The 17839-nt window shown below is 38.8% G+C and overlaps 1 protein-coding gene across 1 annotated transcript in view; it reads right to left on the minus strand.

The window, feature by feature from the left end:
• Positions 1-2386: 2386 nt before the first annotated feature.
• Positions 2387-17839, minus strand: part of LOC125241841 (potassium voltage-gated channel protein Shaker) — a 279032-nt gene continuing 263579 nt past the window's right edge. Inside the window, 5 exon segments of the mRNA XM_048150503.1 lie at positions 2387-3222; positions 11872-12061; positions 13834-13904; positions 13907-14056; positions 17217-17422. Of these exon segments, the coding sequence (XP_048006460.1) occupies positions 11879-12061; positions 13834-13904; positions 13907-14056; positions 17217-17422 (610 nt within the window). The 3' untranslated portion in view covers positions 2387-3222; positions 11872-11878.

Consider the following 17839-nt stretch of genomic DNA (forward strand, 5'->3'; position numbering starts at 1 on the left):
CTATAGTCGATATTGCTATAACTACACTAAACACTAATTACCTATTTTGTATAATAAGTAAATGTCTTTTCATCTAGATGTTTATCGCTATGAAATGTGTATTAATGATATGAAAAACATGTTGAACGTTAATCTAACTACTAATCAATTAATATTAACAACCGTATCTTAAAAGACAGACTGTTGTAAAAACTTTTCGCATGACACTGTCTCCTTTATGAGTATTATTGAGTAGTATTACTAAATAATTTAGCTGTGAATATTATGGGAGCGATAAGAGAGAGACATTTTGGATTTTCCATCATATTTCTGCTTAAAGAACAACTCTGTTTTATTAATTTCACAACAGTCGGTCTTTCAATTAACTTATAATGAACACAACATAACAATAAATCACGTTTGTTTAGATATGTTTTAAATGTAACATCATAAGCTAACAATAATAATGCAACTTTTATTTTATAGCATTATATAAGTATACTGTCTTTGGAACATTTATGAGTTAGGTTTACTTTTTACTACATACATATTACAGATACCTGTCCAAACAAAGCTAGGATAAGATAAGATAGGTATGGTTAAGTGAAATAAATAACGCGAAAGATTCATTTGTAAAGAAGGTAGATTTTAGATTATGCACATTAACAAATATTAAAAGTTGCTTTATTATAAACTGCCTCGCAATTGTACCTAGGTACCAATCAGTGATTGACGCATGGACGCCTCACAACCTTCCTCCCAACATTAATGGACAAACATTTATATGAGGTACACTAAACATGAACAACAACTCGATGACGACAAAGGTTACCCCGCAATGTAGATATTAAATGGACACTTAAACGATATACAAGTAACATCTATGTTATTGCCACGCGCGGCGTTGGTTACTATTAGAAGTCGAGGCTGTTGCACGAGACACATGGGGATTTGGACTGATCACTATTAAATGTGTTGCATAATAGCATACATTGAATCACAACATACAACAAAGGTAACTTTAACTTAAATCTATTTATGCTCATGTTTGAACGAGGTTGATATTAACATTACTCACAACCTCGTTGCAAATACAATCAATCGAGCTTACAATACACCAGTACCTGTATTATACTCGTACGATAAATTTCGGACATCAAGCATAGATTTATATGTGGGCTGAGTTGTTTGTATAGTCTCAGAGTATTGGACGTCTAAAATTTATCGCATAGTAATCGTTTGACCAGTCCGGACGTGACGAAACGGTTTCTGTACTTATATATTACACTGAAATGAAACATTACAACCGATACAATCATGTACTGTCAGCAAAGCAATCAGCTGCGCGCGTGGACAACCGCGCATTATAACGAACGGCATAGATATGTAAGTGTAAATATAACGCCACGCAGCCAATAACTTATGCTTGGACATCAGTCCGAATATTATTAGTCCGAAAACTTTGCATTCTCACACTTTCTTGACGTAGTGCATCATCGAGCGAGGGCCAAAACTTATATGATTTTAAATACGTAGGTACATACGATAGCACTGTCAACCCCGGAGACTCGAACATGGCTCGAGTATAAATATCATAGGTATTATACGGCATACGTACTCGCACAGACATACAGTTATATACTCGTTTTCGAAACTTATATTTAGTGTGTAATCCAATATACATATTAAGGTCAGGCGATCCTGTTTTGGTGTTTGAGTTATCTATCAGTCTTATAATGACCCGGAATGCCTGCCTCATTTGGAACCATAATGTTTATTACATTAACATAAGAATACGATTCGTGCACTTAAAATCAGTGCTGGAACAATAAAAATACATTTTTTTAATTACATTAGAATTAAATAATAAGTTATTTTCCTTACTAATAAGACTCGGACTGCATTTGTTCCTGATTACTCATCGATTACTGTTATTTACACAAAATTAAATGAAGTACATATGTACCTACTAACATTTGTTGCAGCAAAGAACTTTTCCAATAGTCTGTTGTCACGGCAAGTAAATACATTGGAGTTTTAAGAAGAAATTGGGGCATAAAAAAAATTATCTCGTAATAATAAATTAAAAATTTAAGAATGAACAAATGTTAATGGTGACAGACACCTGCAGCCATGGAAATCAAAGCACAAATAAGTAACTTTTCAGTGTTTTGAACCAAGCTTTGGTATTGCGCCTTATTGTCATTTTTGTGACACGACATAAGGTAAATAAGTACTATTCAGTTTCTTGACAGTACATTACTCGTACACCTGGGGCCTATTGCATAACAATTTACAACTCATATTACAAGCGGTAGTCCCCCTCCAATTCATTTTATAAGAAAGAGAGTTCCACTTGTAATACAAGTTGTAAATTGTTATGCAATAGGCCCCTGGTCATATAATTTTGTGATATAATAATTATAAAAACGCCGATAGCCAACTACGTCTGGAGATACACCAGATCTCTTTAAGGTTGCAGCTATCTCCAGTGGTTACCAGGGCCAATATTCGGATTAGGCCATCACAGTCAACTATTGAATTGTAAGTTTCTCAGAAGCTAGCACTGATTTTGTTACGAACAAATCAATGTGTATTGCCTTAAACTGTGTCATATAAAGTACAAATTTAGACCTCTAAGAGGAGAGTTGTTCCACAGAATGATTCTCTCCGTGGCATCACTTTCGGTTGTCCATATTCAGGAGGATGGCGCGCGAGCCGCTACCATCTTATACTATTTACAAATTAACTATATGGATAAGCAGAAAGCGATACTTTAGGTTCATGTACAGAACGAATACTTCTATAGGCCTATTGATATATTCACGATGAACCATTCCAGGTGTCATAGAAGTTGTTCGTATTTACAATCAGGGTCAACGAGCAAAACGCGCTTCCCGCTAACCCTGACTAAAATGTAGCACGTTGCCAGTCACGGCAGCTTAATATGTATATCATTTTTGAGCAAGCTACAAGCTTACTTTCAAACATTTCGGCGCTATATTACTACCTAATGGTTCGCTTGAGATAAAAGTGAAGCACCTAATAGTTCACATTCAACACTGGTGTCGGGTGATGCGTCCGGGAGACGTGTGGGTCACGAGGGTCGGCGTGTGCGAGCGTGGCTGGCTCACACGTGGCAGGGCGGCGGGGAGCGCGCGGGCAGCCGGCCGCGCCACACTGCGCGCGCACGCGCGTGCTCGCAGCCGGCGCCGCCGTCCTCGTCGCGCTGGCTCGCCTTATCTGAAACCACAATATCAACATCTAATTAACGAACTATCTATCTACTAATGCATCTCATGCAATATCTACCCGCGATCAGGGTGCCCATGCCTAGCCAATGTGCCAATCCTTTGAACGAAATGTCAATGTTGTACTAATAATGTTGTATTAGTTGCATGAGCTGCTAGTGTATCAATGAATAATATTGAAGAGAGAATCGACTACCCCACGTGTCACGTTACCTATTGTTAAGCACTTAGGGAAATGCAACCCTGCCTACTCTGTTCGCCGTCCGCGCCGCAGTATATTTGTAACTTTTATAGGTAAGGACCGCATAGCTAAGAGAAAAACACTTAATTTACCAATTGTAGTCTACAGTCAGGTAGATAGTATGGTAGTATCTATAGATACATACTGTCTTGGCAGTGCATGGGAGGGCGAGAGTGAACGTTGCTATGTACTATCAGCTGCAAAAGTGCATGGAAAAATTATGAATGAATTAATTGATATATTCGCCATGCACTTTTGCAGCTGATAGTACATGTTTGAGCAAGCGAGCAAATGTTAACTGATCAAAAGTCCTACACCAATATTTTTTGGATATTCTATTTCTTCATTAAAATTACACATGACCTCTATTAGGATCGATCTATCTATCTATTGCAGCGAATATGACTGACATTTTGCTGATAGACCCATTGCAGTAACGAACCGTGCTCGTCGACATTATAAATTCCATGATAAAAATCTGGCGAAAACCGAGGACAAGTAGATACAGAAAGTACTAAGAGACAAGTACTAGACCTGGCTTGCATGAGTGATAACTCAATCAATACTCAAATCTATATTTCGAATAAATGTTATTAACATGGTTATCTTGATTAAAGTAGTAAGTACAAACGGAAAAATGTTTCCCATAATACAAATTGTATGGGTAAAGTATTACTCGATTTGTGGATTTACTAGCCGGCTTTTTTTTGGTTCCATACAAACTTTTGATCCTTGATAATGGGATCGTTTGGCATCAAAAAAAGTTTGTGAAAAATGACCTTTTCTGGCACCCTGTATGTTTTTTTCCAAAATCTGTAAACGCCAATCTTCATCAATTTGAAATAGATGGTAGGTTTCCTAAGACCGTTTTCGCGTAACAGCACGGGAACTGGTAGCTGCCCTCACTGACCCGCTGTCAAAATACACCCTGTATAATTTGTAAATCTACCTAAATTACTGTTATGCATGCAGTGTGTGTCAGTCAAGTCAGTATCGGCGAAATCGAGATCGCTCTTGGGCGGCTTAAAAACGGAAAAGCCCCTGGAGAGGATGGCGTTACAACAGAGTTGTTAAAGGCAGGTGGTAAACCCGTACTGAGAGAGCTCCAAAAGCTTTTTAACGCCGTCCTATTCGAAGGGAGAACTCTGGAGGCATGGAGTAGAAGTGTGGTCGTCCTGTTCTTCAAAAAGGGAGACAAAACCTTGATGAAGAACTATCGACCCATTTCTCTTCTAAGCCATGTCTATAAGCTGTTCTCAAGAGTGATCACGAACCGTCTTGCGCGAAGACTCGACGAATTCCAACCTCCGGAGCAGGCTGGATTTCGGAGTGGATACGGCACCATAGACCACATCCACACAGTGCGGCAGATTATACAGAAGACTGAGGAGTATAATCAGCCCCTGTGTCTAGCATTTGTGGACTATGAGAAGGCTTTTGACTCGATTGAGATCTGGTCCGTTCTGGAGTCCTTGCAGCGATGTCAAGTAGTTTGGCGGTACATCCAAGTGATGAGATGTCTTTACGAGGCCGCTACCATGTCCGTCCAAGTACAGAATCAGCAAACAAGTCCTATACCATTGCATAGAGGTGTGAGACAAGGGGACGTCATCTCCCCGAAATTGTTCTCAAATGCAATGGAGGACATGTTTAAGACTCTGAGCTGGAAAGGACGTGGCATCAACATTAATGGCGAGTACATCTCTCACTTGCGATTCGCTGATGATATCGTCTTGAGTCCAAAGTACTGTCTGTAAGACAAGTTTACTTATTGCGTACAATTCTGAGACAGCATTCCTTAACTCCGTTTAACAATGCAAAAGCCCAAAAACGACAGGGAAATCCGGTGTGCAAAACTGTGACTTGCCGCACAATGTTTGGTCGTCGACAGATTGAAGCTCAAAGTGCTCGTCTTTGCAATAAAATAAATAGCCTAATAAAAATCTACAGCTTAACAAGGCGGGAAGTTAAAATCAAACTAGAAACATGGCTGCAAAAGTTAACATATCATGAGACAGAAAATCTTCTCATTATACTTTCTTAAAAAAAATAGGCAACTAAATAATGTAAATAATTAATTAATTAAATTGTCTAGGTAGGTACAACAATACACCGTGTTTCACTTAACACTAAAAACCTGAAAACTGTTTGTTCAGAATCGAGAGTAGAATCGATTGAGCTATATCTTGATGGGGGTAATATTTTTTGTTTTAATTTGTATTATTAGTTATTGTTTACGTGCCCATTCTATAAATTTGTAATACAACATTGTGCATATCATATTGTTAGAGGTTGTATACCTTTTTCAGTATTTAAGGGTATTAATACTGGCTGGTTAGTTGGACGATTATTTTTTCCGCTACGAGATAGACGTTGTGCGTCAGTTTAATTTTAAAGTTTATCATAAGTCATAACAAATTGAACTCGTACCTAATTACAACCTTGTCATTTTGAATTTTAGGTTTAAATTTGCTTACTGAGTCACCTGTCCAATTTGAAGTTTACTGTGACACAGCCGGCGTATCATGCTGCCAATTTTATCACTTATCCACGTGGATAAGACATCTGTCACTCTCACACTGAGATACTTGCTAAAGCGTGAGGGATGCTTTATCCACGTGGATAAGTGATAAAATTGGAAGCATGATACGCCGGCAGGTTAAAGTGCTTTACATTGACATAGCTGTCTATTGGTAAACCTTATGTCGTTGCAGTAACGTACACAATTAAACATGAAATAGTTAAGAGTCTAAAGCTTAATTTTTTATCACTTCCTTTAACCACTGTTACATGACCTGCAATATTGTAATGACTTCAATATGAAAATGGAAGAACTCTAGCCCCTAAGGCACAGGTACTAACCTAGTTTAGGGGTCAAAGTTTGACCACTACAAGCCGACATCTTTGTACAAATCCCTAGTATAGTTATTATGTAACTCTGTTATTATGTAACTTGCTCTTTTATGTACAATAAAGATATTATTATTATCGTGTCAGAAACGCTGCAGGACCTACAACAGATGCTGAACGACCTGGCTGACTCTTCTGTACGCATCGGCCTACGGATGAACTTGGATAAAACCAAGGTCATGTTCAATGAACATGTACTACCGGAACCGATCGCGGTACACGGCGCCGTTCTCGAAGTTGTTCAAATATATGTTTATCTCGGGCAAACATTGCAGATGGGTAAAAACAACTTCGAGGATGAGGTGAATAGAAGAATTCAGCTAGGTTGGGCAGGTCGAGTTTTTACATCGTCGATCCCACAGTGCTTTAAGACAAAAGTCTTCAATCAGTGCGTCCTACCCGTCATGACGTACGGGGCCGAAACGTGGACACTGACGGTACGGCTGGTCCACAAGTTCAAAGTCGCTCAGCGGGCTATGGAAAGGGCTATGCTCGGCGTCTCTCTGCGGGATCGAATCAGAAATGAGGTTATCCGGCAGAGAACCAAAGTGATCGACATAGCCCACCGTATTAGCAAGCTGAAGTGGCAGTGGGCTGGCCATATTAGCCGTAGAACCGACAACCGTTGGGGTAAACGAGTTCTTGAGTGGAGACCGCGTCTCGGCAAGCGTAGTGTAGGACGGCCTCAGGCAAGGTGGAGCGACGATTTGCGCAGGATGGCTGGCAGCAGCTGGATGCGAGCAGCCGAAGATCGGAAACGGTGGCGTGAAATTGGGGAGGCCTATGTCCAGCAGTGGCAGTGGACTGCGATAGGCTGATGATGATGCAGTGTGTGAGCTTATCATGTTCTAGTTCAATGTCAGTTGCATTTTTTGAAATTTTACATGTTTTTAAAAAAAAATTGACAATGTAATTATGTTATTTTCAGATATTTTAAATGACGGTCAATGAATTATCTTTTGATCACGGTTTAGGGATAAAAAGGATTGTTATGAATTGATGATCATGTAGATCATATTATGTACTTACCTACATATTAGTATAATCATTCGTGTTTGCAAATACCTTTACGTACGAATTTATGTACTAAGATTGGTTATACAAAGATAAAATAGTACATTACGATACAAGTGCGTAAAAAAGGAAGTTCGAAACGAGTGGCGATAAATTAAAACATGATCGAAGGGAGTGTTTGAAATCGACACGAGTTACGAATTTCCTTTTCGCACGTGTATCGTACGACGTTTTTCAGTACAGATGAGCCTCTGAAGTTTCGACCTGGCATATAATGAACGACTTCTCGAACTAGAATCAGCTATTCGTATTTATAACTAACCTAATCAGTCTCAAGAAGGAAGGCACTTTTAGACATCGCATTAATTGAAGGATTAGTATTTTCAAATTGTGTCCTAGTGAGAATTTAGGGTGTTATCGCGTAAAGGGACCGACACAGAGGCAGGAAGGGGAGGGGGACACAGCAGCCAGCACAGGCACGGTGGACCCCACGCGGCATCGATTCGGGGCCGGGACCGACCGACCCCGTGCACCCGAGCACGTGGCGGAGATGGGGGCGAGGATGGCGGGGGCCGCGTACGTGACGTCACAGGGCACCGCGATGCCGCAGCGAGTATCGATCGTTCCTGTACTCCGCATTCATTCAAGCCGACGATAGGAAAGCTGCACCTACCACAGATGCGGGCTGCATGACGTGTGCCATGCTATGAATGGTGTTTGCCGGCCGCCATTCACTCACTTTACCCATAGAATGTCTTTAATGCGATAAGTAGAAATCGAAACGTCAAAAGCATAATAAACTAAATCGTAAAAAGTAGGGTCACATGTCATGTCATGTTAAACAGCTGTGCCAGTCAAAGTCATATATAAAATATTTTCATAAATTATGGAAAGTAAAAACTGCCAAGGGACGACAAGGACGCAGCAATAGGGTGCTGTTTTTAAGAAATTAATTTTAGAAATGTATCTGTAACATCATACACTTTTTCTTTTCAACATAGCCCACCTGTCCAAATACTAGAATTTAGGAATATAACAAAGATAAACTTAATTACCTATTTACATCAAACTTAATCGATCGACACCTACACGGTAGGTACAGAAAAAAAAGGCCAATAAAGGCAGTTTCCAGAAGTTTTAGGTTGTGAAAAAAGCTATAACTCCCAACCCAACCTATAATAACTTGAATTATCATAGTTGGTATTGACTCTATTAAGGTATTATTTGAGGGCCAAAGTTTGGCCTAAAATGTTTACTTAATTTAATCATGATCTTTGTAGTGTGTGAAGTATGGTTAAAACTTATAACAAGTGCTGTAAAATCACAGTACCAGGAAGGTATATTATTAGATCCAGCCATCCATCGTCGAACAATTTATAATTCCTTCGAATATCAAAATCTCGAACACATTTGTTCGCCAGTGAAAACATACGCGGCATCCATCCGCTTCAATAAGTCGACCCGAAATCTGTACTTTATTTTTGATTTTTTTAAGATGGATTAGACGATTATATTGATAAACACAGGTATAACTGGCGCGGTGCACTGTAGGCCTAGCACATGATTGCCGCCAGAGTATGACGCCGCGAGATATATCACATGTCTTCTTCTAATTGTATCAATGACATAAGGACAGATAGTCTATCTCGCGGCGACATACTTTCACGAGTCTCACGGCAATCCTGTGCTAACCCTGCCGATAAGGTGATAAGCGTAGCGAAACGTAGCGGCGTGCTAGAACAGGCGTCGAGGAGGCTGAGGGCCATTATAATTTGAGTAACTGTTGACTATGAATTCGTTCGCGTGTGGTTTTATTTCACGACTTTAAATGCATTCTAAATATCATTATAATATATATTTTTTTGTATTTAGCAAAAACGATATAATACGGGACTGACAAATTCCATACCAAAAAGCGTACCCCTGAAATGAATGGGCTTTTAGGCTTAAAACTAGATGGCGCTGTTTCGCAGCCTGGAAATGGCCAAAATCATATTTTCCCCAAATATTTTTGCTTGCTTTTATTTTCTATAAGAACAAATGACATCTCTTTATTTTAATATAATATGTCTATGTCTCATATCATGTCAATACACATTTTGAAAAAAAATCCTGATGATGAGGTATTCGATGAACTACAGTATGGGGTTCTTCAAAAAAGGAGTGTACAAGTTTCTAACGGGTCTTCAACGTGCATGTGACACCCCTTGAGTTGCAGGCATCCATAGGTTGCGGTGACCGCTTTCCATTAGGCGGGCCGTAGGTATTATACTTGTTTGCCACCGACGTGGTATAAAAAAAAATACTAGACATGAAAGTTGAAATTTGGAATAGTTATGAACATTGTTAACCTCTACAAATTGAAAGTATTTTTTTAATTTATAAATATTAATTATAGAAAATGGCCAAAATGAAAGGGGGGCAATCTGTAAATGTCCAGTGACTAGGTCAGTCACCAAGAGGCCAAAATCAATATCAAATCTATTTGTTTTTGTTGTGTAAAAAAATCGTTTTTTGAAGGAAAATGAAAACAAAAATTACCACCCCTTATGTCCGAAGTTTACCAACGAAAATTCATGAAATTTTTACCAAACATGGCTATTACAATCGTGGGTTCCAACCTCGGCTAAGCCATGTAGAGAAAAAAAATCGTTCCGGAAAAAAAGCAAAAAGATGACCTCATTTTACACACGGATTCCTGCATACGCACACGATGGGTACATAACCGTCCCGGCCCGTCCCCGCGCCGGGGAGGTATGCGTAAAGCATTTCCCCACTTATATTAAAAAAAAGTACAGACGAATTGAGAACCACCTTCTTTTGAGAGATTTTAGGCGGCGGTTAAAAAAGGGTCTTGACACTAAGTAAGATGGCACAAACGCTCACGAAACGAAACGCTTGTAGATATCTATCTATATCGCTCGTGCGTATTGGCGCGACAGAGCCAGTCTACCTTTCGCGGCGTTTCGTTTTCGTTTCGCGTCGCAGAAATGCCTTAAGGATGGGGTGGTCGCTGACATTCGGGGTTAAAATTTTACAAAAGCGCTCAAAATTTTGTTTTTATCTCCCCTAGGAAATGCTTAAAAAATGTTGCATTCACTTTTCTTGTGCTATCACCATCATAAAGAAATGATTTTTTTACCTTGTCGCTTTTAATTGTTTGACAATTTCGTATGACATTTGAAAGAAAACGTTAATATGACAAGGTGCCGTAGCCGAATGGCATTTCTGCGAGGCGAAACGAAAACGAAACGCCGTGAAAGGTAGTCTGGCTCTGTCACGCCAATACGCAAGAGCGATAGAGATAGATATCTACGAGCGTTTCGTTTCGTGAGCGTTTGTGCCATTCGGCTACGTACCCAGGTATTGATATCATCAGTTATTTATGCCGGTGACTGTACTACTTTACTGAACTTAAGTACTTAAGCTTAACCCATCGTACGCTTATGCACGAATCCGTTTGTAAAATTAGGTCATCTTTTTGCATTTTTTCCGGCACGTTTTTTTTTGCTCTACATGGCATAGCCGAGTTTTTGAACCCACGATTTATTGACGCATCCGCACACGAGGGTTAAAATAAAAACTTATTTCTGATTTGACATCAACAATGAATATTTTTACATTCATATCATTCACGTGATTGGGTGACCGTTTAAATGCTTATATATATATTTATTGATTAGTTTAGCTAAATTAGTTCAGGAAGCGTTTATCTTACATACCACCATTTATAATAATTTCTTCTGACTATGTCTAGACATTTACAGGAATTATATAATTTAAGTTTTATCTGTAAGTAAATAACTTGAACTAATTCGAAAAAAGTTATGGTGGAATCTGGAAATGAAAATGTCTGCATTCGACTATTTCTGTGTCCCAAAGCACATCCTTATTAGTCTTATTATAATAGACACATACAAAATGTTGTCATTTCGTTCATCAAAATAGGCTTTAAAGTAAGGGTAACGTTGCAGGCGGCGCAACTTCAAGAGTCTGGAAAGTATTTTTTTTTAATTTCCAGTCAAACCCGGTGTCCACTGGGCTCGCAGAGTCGAGTCTCAGTAATTCGCCTTTTGGATTTCTTATGAAACTGTGTGTAATAGCGACGCGTCGAATCGAATTAAAATTATACTTTTTATTTATTTTATACAGTTTGAGGCCCACCGGGAAGCGCCTTGCCTTAGGGTTAGATTCTTGACACTTAGGGTTTCCCCAAACCTATCGACGAGGAATCAGCTCTGGCGTAACAAAAATCGTTCGTTAGCATGAAGACGTTTACGCGTTTTGCCGATGACGTTTGGCGCGCTTTTGTAAGTTTTGCGTGGTTTTGCCCTTGTTTCGGGTGTCCACGGGCAGCAGTGATCGCTTACCATCAGGCGACCTGTCTGCTCGTTTGCATCCTATCCCATAAAAAAACCCCGTACTTCCCGGCGTCTGCAGTAAAGTCCTTGATATTCTTGTAAGAAGCCGACTCACCCAATGGTCAGACGTCCGTTTCTATGGCTTCGGCAGCATGCAGGTTGTTGACGCGAACGGTGCAGGTGGTGCGGCGCCGCATGGTGGGCTCCCGGCGCTCGGGCGCCGGCTGCGTGGCGCTCTGCGTCTGCCGCAGCGCTAGCCGCTGCGCTTGCACCTGCTGCTTCTTATGGAGCTCTTGCTGTTGCAACTGTCAACAGGTCACGTGTTAATAAGCACAAGTTACATTACATGATGGGCTCGATGACAAGAGTAAATACTTCCAACTGACCAATATTTTAGCGATATATAGTACATTACGATACATGTGCGAAAAAAAGGAAGTTCGAAACTAGTGGCGATAAATTAATTCCTTTTCACACGTGTATAGTACGACGTTTTTCAATACAGATGGCCCTCCGAAGTTTCGACCTGGCATATAATGAACCACTTCTCGCACTAGTGCGTAAAAAAACACCATCTGTACTGAAAAAGAAGTTTGAATTCGTAACTCGTGTCTATTTGAAACTCCTTTCGGTCATGTTTTAATTTATTGCCACTTGTTTTGAACTTCCTCTTATTCGCACTTGTATCGTAAATTCGTAATGTACTAAGATTTTTTTTTCAAACATTTTAAGAATATTTTTAAATGAAAAATAATGAGAATGTTATGTTACAAGCGTGACCAGTTACGTCAATCACAATGATGATGGCGTAAAATTAAATTTTTAATTTGTAACAATATATATTTTTACGATAGCATACAAAGTGCCAACGTTTGAGTAATACCAGGGGCGGCTCACTCCGCGATCCTATCGCCGCGCTACAAGTATATCCTGGCGGCCGCGAGTTCGCGGCCTACTCAGGGGTGGCGCGCGTTCTCACGGAATGCACGTTCGCACTTTCTATTGTTACTTTACGACGCGAGGTTTTTTTAAGCGATATCCGCGTGTGGAATGGCTAATAATACTTAGTTTAATAGACATATTGAATAAAATAAATACCAAAAGACATTATTACACAGATCTACTACCGATTAAGTCCCACGGAAAAGTTCAATAAGGCTTGTGATGTTGGAAGTTGAACAAAAATATATAAATACAGCGTAAATACCTAGAAAGTACCCAAGACTTGAATATAATAGTATAACATTTTATGTGAGTATTAATTCGTTTGGATCCAATGGTAACCCTATCACCGGACGCCGCGCACGTGCGGATCGTTTCTTTGTAAGAATTTTGTAGGCATTTAAAAAGGCGGCATTTCGGGAACATCAAAGCAGTGGGCCTTCTGTACTTGTACTATTATATATTCTGTGGTAATACAGTCTTGATTATTTGCTTGTATTACACTCCTCGCCCGGTATTCCTATAACTACTACTATACTGCACTAGGTTTAAATATGTACGTGCAACTTTATGATACCTATTAGAGCATGGCTTAAAATAAAATCTGCCTACTTAGTGACATCAGCCACTCAAATATTATAAAAATAACTCTAGTTCTGAATCAAGCATATTTATATCGACGTTTGTGCGAAAGTTTTGCAACTAATTATAGTTGCTCAGGATAAACATCCTAATAAACTATAATTAGGGTCACAATGCATAGTTACATTACCATAAACCATACCTTAGGTACAGTACAAAAATGTAAGCCCCTTAATTGAATTATAAAGCACATTGTAAAATTCGTAACAGTCAATTCATAAGTCATGATTGAGATCCTTTGAGAATTTTTAGCATTTTCATAATAGTAGCGATATTGCAGTTATAGATATATAATCTAGATTAGTAGAAAATTGTAGGATTGCATTGCAGTCAACCATGTCAAAATATTGCATTGCCAATGATAGAGAATGATGAGATGAGAGTGTATTAATTATTTAGAATAAGTTAGATTTCTCCTCCAGGAATTGCCTAGTGCGGAGGTCAGAAAAATTGTAACCATGTGTGTTCATTTGAAATAAACATGTTTTTTTACCTGGTTGAGACGCAGAGCGTCCTGGTGCTCGAGCGCCGCGAAGTCATCCATGTTGCCAGCCTCGAGGGCCGCTGCTGCTCAAGTAGCAGCTTCTCCTCCTCCTGCAGGCGCCGCAGGTTCTGCTCCAGGTGCGGGTCCGCCACCAGAGCGTTCTCGTCCAGCTCCATCATCTCTGAGGACGAGTCGTCGCTCATTGACGACTTCTTCTGTATCGGCCCTGAAACTGTACCGAAAGGTCATGTGCCATGTCTCGCAGAGATCGATCCACAACCAAGCTAATATACAGCGTATTTACATTAATCATTCTCTGGAATTATTTGTAAGAGGGTTTTATTCTTGTTAACTATTATTTTACTAAATAGCTAGGTATTAGTGTTGTGATATAGATAGTTAAACTGTATGTCCGTTAAAGTAATAGCTTTCAGTTATAAGTCCTTATACATATGTTATGAAGAAACGATGTCTGGTCGGAGTAAACCGAGTTAAATTGATTTCAACACATCTAAAATATCACGAAATTCGAACACTCAATGTCTGGCTAGATGCCATCTTTAGGCGGCAACATTTTGAAGAGAATCTGATCGGATTTATAATATGTACAAAATTCAGCATCAATCAGCTGTACATAAAACATACATAAGGTACAGCGGGGCCAATCTCGACTGGGGGGGGGGGGATGTACCTGGTCCATTTTTTCCATGTTTTAAAATGTTTGCATTATTAAATAGAGTGTCCACCGGTTGTATATGGTAGGCGTGTTCAGTGGATACATGTAGAACTCAACATCATAGTGTAATAATGGAAAAAATGGATCAGTTACAATTGCTCCCCAGGCGAGATTTACCCCGCTGTACCTTATATTTAAACAACAGATTTGATAACCTTGAAATGAGACAATAAAAACGTATCATTGCAAAAACACAATCAGCTTTTCCTATGTTTTGCCGCATAGGTTTTTGTTTTAATATAAGATTCCCCTTTTTTTTTAAATTTAGGGAACTACTTGTCTAAAAAACACCCTAAAGCTGAAAAAAAAAGTCTGTGTAAACGTGTAAAATGTAAACATTTTGTAAAAATACCTTAATTACATTTTTAATGAACCATATCCTTTTGACACGTATTTTAGGACATATTAAGGTGTCAGTAAAAACAAAGAAATACAATTCAATTAACAATTGAAAATAAAATATCATCAGCAGCATTGTCGAAGCAAGTGATCGATCTTCACAAGTGATTATTTTCATAAATACTGAACTCTTAAAGCTCATTCGGACGGCGTGTGAACGCGCATGCAATTGTAGGTATGTATCTCTACATTACGGACTGTGAAGGGTACATACACTTGAGCACTCCAATCAAATTCCGCAATGTAATGAAGTTCTCCCACTCGTAAAAGGGTTCAGATCACGTTTTGCTTCGACTGCAAACTGTAGGTCCTTCTTCGACATGCGCAGCTGCACAGAGCGGGTAGGTGGGTAGCAGCGTAGGTGCTACTTAATATCGCTATTAGTATTTTTTGTTTAGCTACTCCGTGCCTACTGTCATGTCGGCGATAGGCTTAAGAACCTACAGGAGTAAGCAAGCGAAAGCTAGAGCAAATCAAAATGTCTGTGCAGACGTTTAAACAGCCATAACTCACCTGAATAGTTACTTCTCCTTAAGCCAAATTAAATTACATCTAATAAAATTAGTCATCTTGATCCACAATTAACATTTAGGTATGACGTGATGTTTTTTAATGGTAACTGTTATTGTAATAATACTTACTTAATTGACAAGTCGTTGTTATTTATATTTGTTTAGGTAGGTAAGTAAAATTCTGAAAGTAAAAGGATTTAAGGGCCTTTAAAGTTGCCAATCAAGATTGACACTTTTTCAGTTTTCAAATTGTAATTACAAAATGTATCTTGTTTTATTTAATTATAATTACGGTGTTAAAACTAAATAACTGATTCTAGTTTCTCTTATTTTCTATTTTAACAGAAACAAATGCCGTGGCTGTAGTAGTTTAAGTAATTCATATATATTTTAAACTACTAAAATATCTATTTCACTATGATATTTTATTTTATCCATAACTTAATCTACTATTTACAATATTTGAAACATCTCTTATTGTTAATATCACAAAGATCGTCCCTGTCGATGAGTGGTCCATTAAACAAAGCACGAATAGCACAACACTTGCACAAAACTAATAACTACAGCGTATCTCTTCCGTGTCATCTTCCTTTCCACCTGAAAGTACCGAAAATAAAACATAAAAGAAAATAAACAAAGAAGCATCGCACATGCAAAAATATAAGTGAACAGCACAAAATATCTCATGCTAGAATTTGCATATTTATATCTACTTATTCTAATTTAACAATAGTCTTGCCCCTTGGGTCAGATAGGAAAGAATCCTAGTTGTTACCACTGGTAAGAACTTAGTGCCAACTAGTGGTATACACCTTGTATGTGACGTGACCTGGGTAAAGGGACTTTATTGTCGATGGCGCCGCTGTTCGTATACTAACACGACGCTGCGCCATCGACAAAAAGGTCCCTTTACCCAGGTCACGTCACATATTTTGCTTAACTATACCGGATTATTCAAGACACGTGAGCAAGACCGTGAAGACTCCTGTTAAATCTACGTTAAAAAATAATAAATATATTTTTGTAATAATTAAACGTAGATGACTAACTGGCCCTTTTTTGGTTTAAAATGAAAGCTAATTCCGACCGTGACGACCGGTTTCGCTCAGTCGGTAGTGACCCTGCCTGCTAAGCCGCGGTCCTTGGTTCAAATCCCGGTAAGGGCATTTATTAACGTTGTAGAGCAACTTATTGCCGAAAATCTTCAGTTTTTAAATGACACTGCAAAAACTAAAAAATAACCCAATTTTTTGAATTGTTTTGTAAATTACGGAGAAAGCATAACTTTTTTTTGCTAAAAAATAGTCTCACATCACATTCCTTCAAGGACCCTAAATAATACACCAAAAATGCAGCTTTACATAAAGCATTGCTTTTTAGCAGATTTTCTTGTAAGATTTTACCGGTCTACATGATACTTTAAACATTTTAAGTCCCCCTACATAATTACTTAGGTATTTTAGCATGGTCAATAATGTACGAGTAAGTAATAAAATATCTATAGGATTAGGTAACAAAGTCATGAAACAGCAAAAATATGTACCTAATTGTTTCACTCTTTTAGATTAGATACCATTTAAGTAGTGACTTTCAGCGTCGGCCCTGCTCGCGTCTCGTGAATTACCAAACTGTATAAAATAATAAGTAAGTACTAAAAACGTTATCTTGCTAATCGTATTTTTTTAAATTATGGCCATACCTACTACCTAACGGTGCAATAAATTACTGAAGATATCACTTACTTAAATAAGGTTCCCCCATGGTCCCCGGCAGGTACGGACAGCTAGTGACATGGTTGAAGTTCTGGGACTGCATCTCCTCCTGGTCAGTCTCGCGATGGTAGAAGTAGTTGAAGTTGGAGACGATGACGGGCACCGGCAGCGCGATGGTGAGCACACCGGCGATCGCACACAGCGAACCGACAATTTTGCCCCACACTCCAACCGGCCTAACAAGAACACGGACTCATTAGATAACCATATATATTATTTTATCATCAGTCTACAGGTCACATTTAAATAAGACAGATAATATTAGCTACGATTGAAGGATCAGTCTATGATGTAGGCAATGAAAAAGATGAACGCCGTGACGGTGGACATGCGATACTTGAGAATGATGTATTCATGTACAACCTAACAGGAACACGTCTACTTGCACATACACCTACATAATATATAAAAATCATATAATTTTCTCATAAAAATAATAAACATCGTATTATAGAATACCATTCGCAGAGCAAAATAAGTTTATTAAATAATAACAATTTCATTCATCACCTTTCACACTCGCTAGCTTTTTACTGTTTCTGAAATTGAGCATTGCAATTTATCGCTTTGCAAATTGAGGTTAGCGCCAGCGA

This window comes from Leguminivora glycinivorella, chromosome Z (assembly GCF_023078275.1).
Source record: "Leguminivora glycinivorella isolate SPB_JAAS2020 chromosome Z, LegGlyc_1.1, whole genome shotgun sequence".
Lineage (NCBI taxonomy): Eukaryota > Metazoa > Arthropoda > Insecta > Lepidoptera > Tortricidae > Leguminivora > Leguminivora glycinivorella.